Source organism: Sinocyclocheilus anshuiensis, unplaced genomic scaffold (assembly GCF_001515605.1).
Source record: "Sinocyclocheilus anshuiensis isolate Anshui unplaced genomic scaffold, SAMN03320099.WGS_v1.1 scaffold652, whole genome shotgun sequence".
Classification (NCBI taxonomy): domain Eukaryota; kingdom Metazoa; phylum Chordata; class Actinopteri; order Cypriniformes; family Cyprinidae; genus Sinocyclocheilus; species Sinocyclocheilus anshuiensis.
The window spans coordinates 259,087-262,330 of NW_015555769.1; the positions used below are offsets into that span (position 1 = coordinate 259,087).

Consider the following 3,244-nt stretch of genomic DNA (forward strand, 5'->3'; position numbering starts at 1 on the left):
GTGTACCTCAGCGAGTCGGTCTGCCAGGGCTTTGACCATGATGCTGCTGTAATCGTCTCCCTGCTGCTGAAACTTCTGGCTGAGTTCTTCTGCTCCAAACACGGACACGGCGAACAGACCCACATAATCCTGAATGCCGCTGCCACGAGGAGCCACGAAATCAGACAGACACAGGTACGGCTCGGAGCTCGCGGAGTCCTTCTCCGCCTGCAGGAGGATGCAGCAAACATCACAATTATTTCATGCATTTCTTCACAATGCTCTATTATTGTGGTCAGGGCTAGGCTATTAATCAAATTTTACTTTTAATTACAATATTGCAGATTATGAAAACAAGATCATTATTTTTGATGCAATTCATTTATATTTTATATTTATTTGTGTGTGTGCACATATATAAATTAATTCATGTTTTATATTTTAATTATACATATTTTATAATGTATATACTGTATGTGATAAAAGTATATATATTATATTTTATGTGTATTTTATATTATATATTTTATTTGTTTTTTTAGTTGCTCCACTGTTAAAAAGATGCAAAAACTTTATTTTATGCAATTTTACATGTAATAAATGCATGATGTTTCCAAAGTCAATGAGTAATAATAATAATAATAATAATAATTGTGATCTCAATATTGACCAAATGAATAGTGATTATGTTTTGTGCCATAATCCAGCAGCCCTAATTGCTGTCCCATCTAAATCAGATCCATCCAGCACATAAAGACACTTAACTGTGATTGGTCACGTTACATGTCAATCATACGCTCTCTTCCAGTCCAAGTGGTCAGAGTGAGCAGCACAACACCTGTCTGTGTGCTCACCGGTCTCACCTGCTGTCTGATGCCGTAGAAGGTGGCGACAGGTGTGGCGGTTTGTGTCGTGACATCATCAGCGTACAGGTGGATGTCATCGCCGTCACTCTGAGCGGCCCAGAATCCCAGGAGTCCACGGGCCTGCAGTCTTCGGCTGTCAATCAACCGGTTCAGCAGCTTCAAAGCTTCATCATACACACGCCGCGCTTCCTCTCCTGAAACACACACGTGAGACACGTCACCCACGCTGACCTCTGACCCCCCGTGCAACGCTACTGCAGTGAATCAGACGCACCCACGGTTTTGTCGTTGAATATTTTGGGGTATCCGCGGTTGGGGTATTTCCCCCGCAGCTGCCACACGTCAAAGAACGGCTTCCAGTCGATGAAGTCCAGCAGCTTACGCAGGTCATACGTGTCAAACACATGTGTGCCCAAGAACTGCGGCCGCACTGCAGACAAAACACAATGATGGACTAAACAAACCAAGCTGAAGTGACATTTCTGCTTCACAACCCATGACTGACTTACAGTGACTATGTGCACATACTAATCACACACAGCGCTTTTAAGTTCGGTTAGAGACTAGTTGAGCAGGGTTGAGGCAGTGATACCTGGTCTGGGTTGAGAGAGCCAGTCGATATGGAGGCCTTTCTCTCGAGCTCGACTCAGAGACAAGAACCGTCGGTCCTGCAGGAAACACATCAGCGTCAGCTCTCGCTTCCTAATAAACCAGCTGCTTTATGAAGAGGTTCACTAACAGGATCATGTGACCGTCAGACCTTCAGTGAGTCGTAGTGATCCTGTCGGATGTCTTCATACTCCTCCCGGATCTCCTCGAAGAAATCCTCGCGGATGCCTTCATCCAGCAGCTGAGAGCACTGCAGACACACAGTCATCATCATCATCATCATCATCAGATGTTTTTAGCTGCTGCTGTATAAAGACACAGACAGACGTCTCACCACTACTACACTGCGGGACGCGTCGAGAACGTGAACCGCGGGAGAGCTGTACCGCGGGGCGATTTTCACCGCAGTGTGAGTCCTGTCACAACACACACACACGATATTCAGTATTTGTATATTTACTGTAAAGTGGTTTCAATGGATGATTTAATGTTTTTGAATTATCAGTTCAACCACAGTAACTACAGCTGAATACATTCAATACGGTAAAAACCTAAAATAATCAAGACTCTTTTTTTGCCAAATAAACATAATAATAAGATACTCTCTAAAACAACTCAGTCATCTGAAAAACAGATCATTTAAAATTAGCATTAGTGTAATTAACAGACACATTTGTGACCCTGGAGCACAAAACCAGTCAGAAGGGTCAAATTTTCGAAATTGAGATTTATGCATCATCTGAAAGCTGAATAAATAATCTTTCCATTGATGTATGGTTTGTTAGGATAGGACAATATTTGGCTGAGATACAACTATTAGAAAATCTGGAATCTGAGGGTGCAAAAAAATCTAAATATTGAGAAAATCATCTTTAAAGTTGTCCAAATTAAGTTCTTAGCAATGCATATTACTAATCAAAAATTAAGTTTTAATATATTTACGGTAGGAGATATACTAAATATCTTCATGGAACATGATCTTTACTTAATATCCTAATGATTTTTGGCATAAAAGAAAAATGTATAATTTTGACCCATACAATGTATTGTTGGCTATTGCTACAAATATACCCCAGCGACTTAACACTGCTTTTGTGCTGCAGGGTCACATATAGGACGAATAATGACATTGATTCAGTCAAAACATTATAAAAATGCCACAGACTTTCATGAATTATTCTGAGTGATGATGGAAATGAATCACTGAAACCGATCACAATCTTTACAAGAGTTAATGGCTAAATAAAAACTGCATAAATGTTGAAGTTTATCATGTAAGCGCATGGTGAAAATCCACTGAATGTGTCGTACTTTGATGTTGTGGCTCCACCGATCAGCAGAGGAGTCTTCAAGCCCAGACGCTCCATTTCTTTGGCAACATGAATCATTTCGTCCAGTGAAGGCGTGATGAGACCCGACAGGCCGATGATGTCTACAGACACAGAGCGTCACACATGTGAAGAGTCCTTCAGTGAGGAGAACATCAGCCGAGAGCCGCAGAAACTGACCTGCTTTGTTGTGAATGGCCTCCCGCAGGATCCTGTCGCAGGGAATCATCACTCCCAGATCAATGACCCTGAGACGACACACACACACACGGTCGTGTTAGAGTGACTGATGGCAGCGTTTACCCATCTGACATCAAACACCTGCAGCTGTTAGCGTCTGAAGAGCCACTTAACACCAGCGTACAGACAGACACTCTCAATCACACACCAGCAGCAACTCACACACACACACACACACACACACACACACACACACACACACACACACACACACACACACAC

The 3,244-nt window shown here is 42.3% G+C and overlaps 1 protein-coding gene across 1 annotated transcript in view; it reads right to left on the bottom strand.

The window, feature by feature from the left end:
* mtr (5-methyltetrahydrofolate-homocysteine methyltransferase) overlaps positions 1 to 3,244 on the bottom strand; it is a 15,320-nt gene that overhangs the window by 2,480 nt on the left and 9,596 nt on the right. Inside the window, 8 exon segments of the mRNA XM_016468358.1 lie at positions 7 to 207; positions 843 to 1,039; positions 1,120 to 1,275; positions 1,438 to 1,513; positions 1,606 to 1,704; positions 1,789 to 1,870; positions 2,766 to 2,886; positions 2,963 to 3,030. Coding sequence (XP_016323844.1) covers positions 7 to 207; positions 843 to 1,039; positions 1,120 to 1,275; positions 1,438 to 1,513; positions 1,606 to 1,704; positions 1,789 to 1,870; positions 2,766 to 2,886; positions 2,963 to 3,030 — 1,000 coding nt within the window.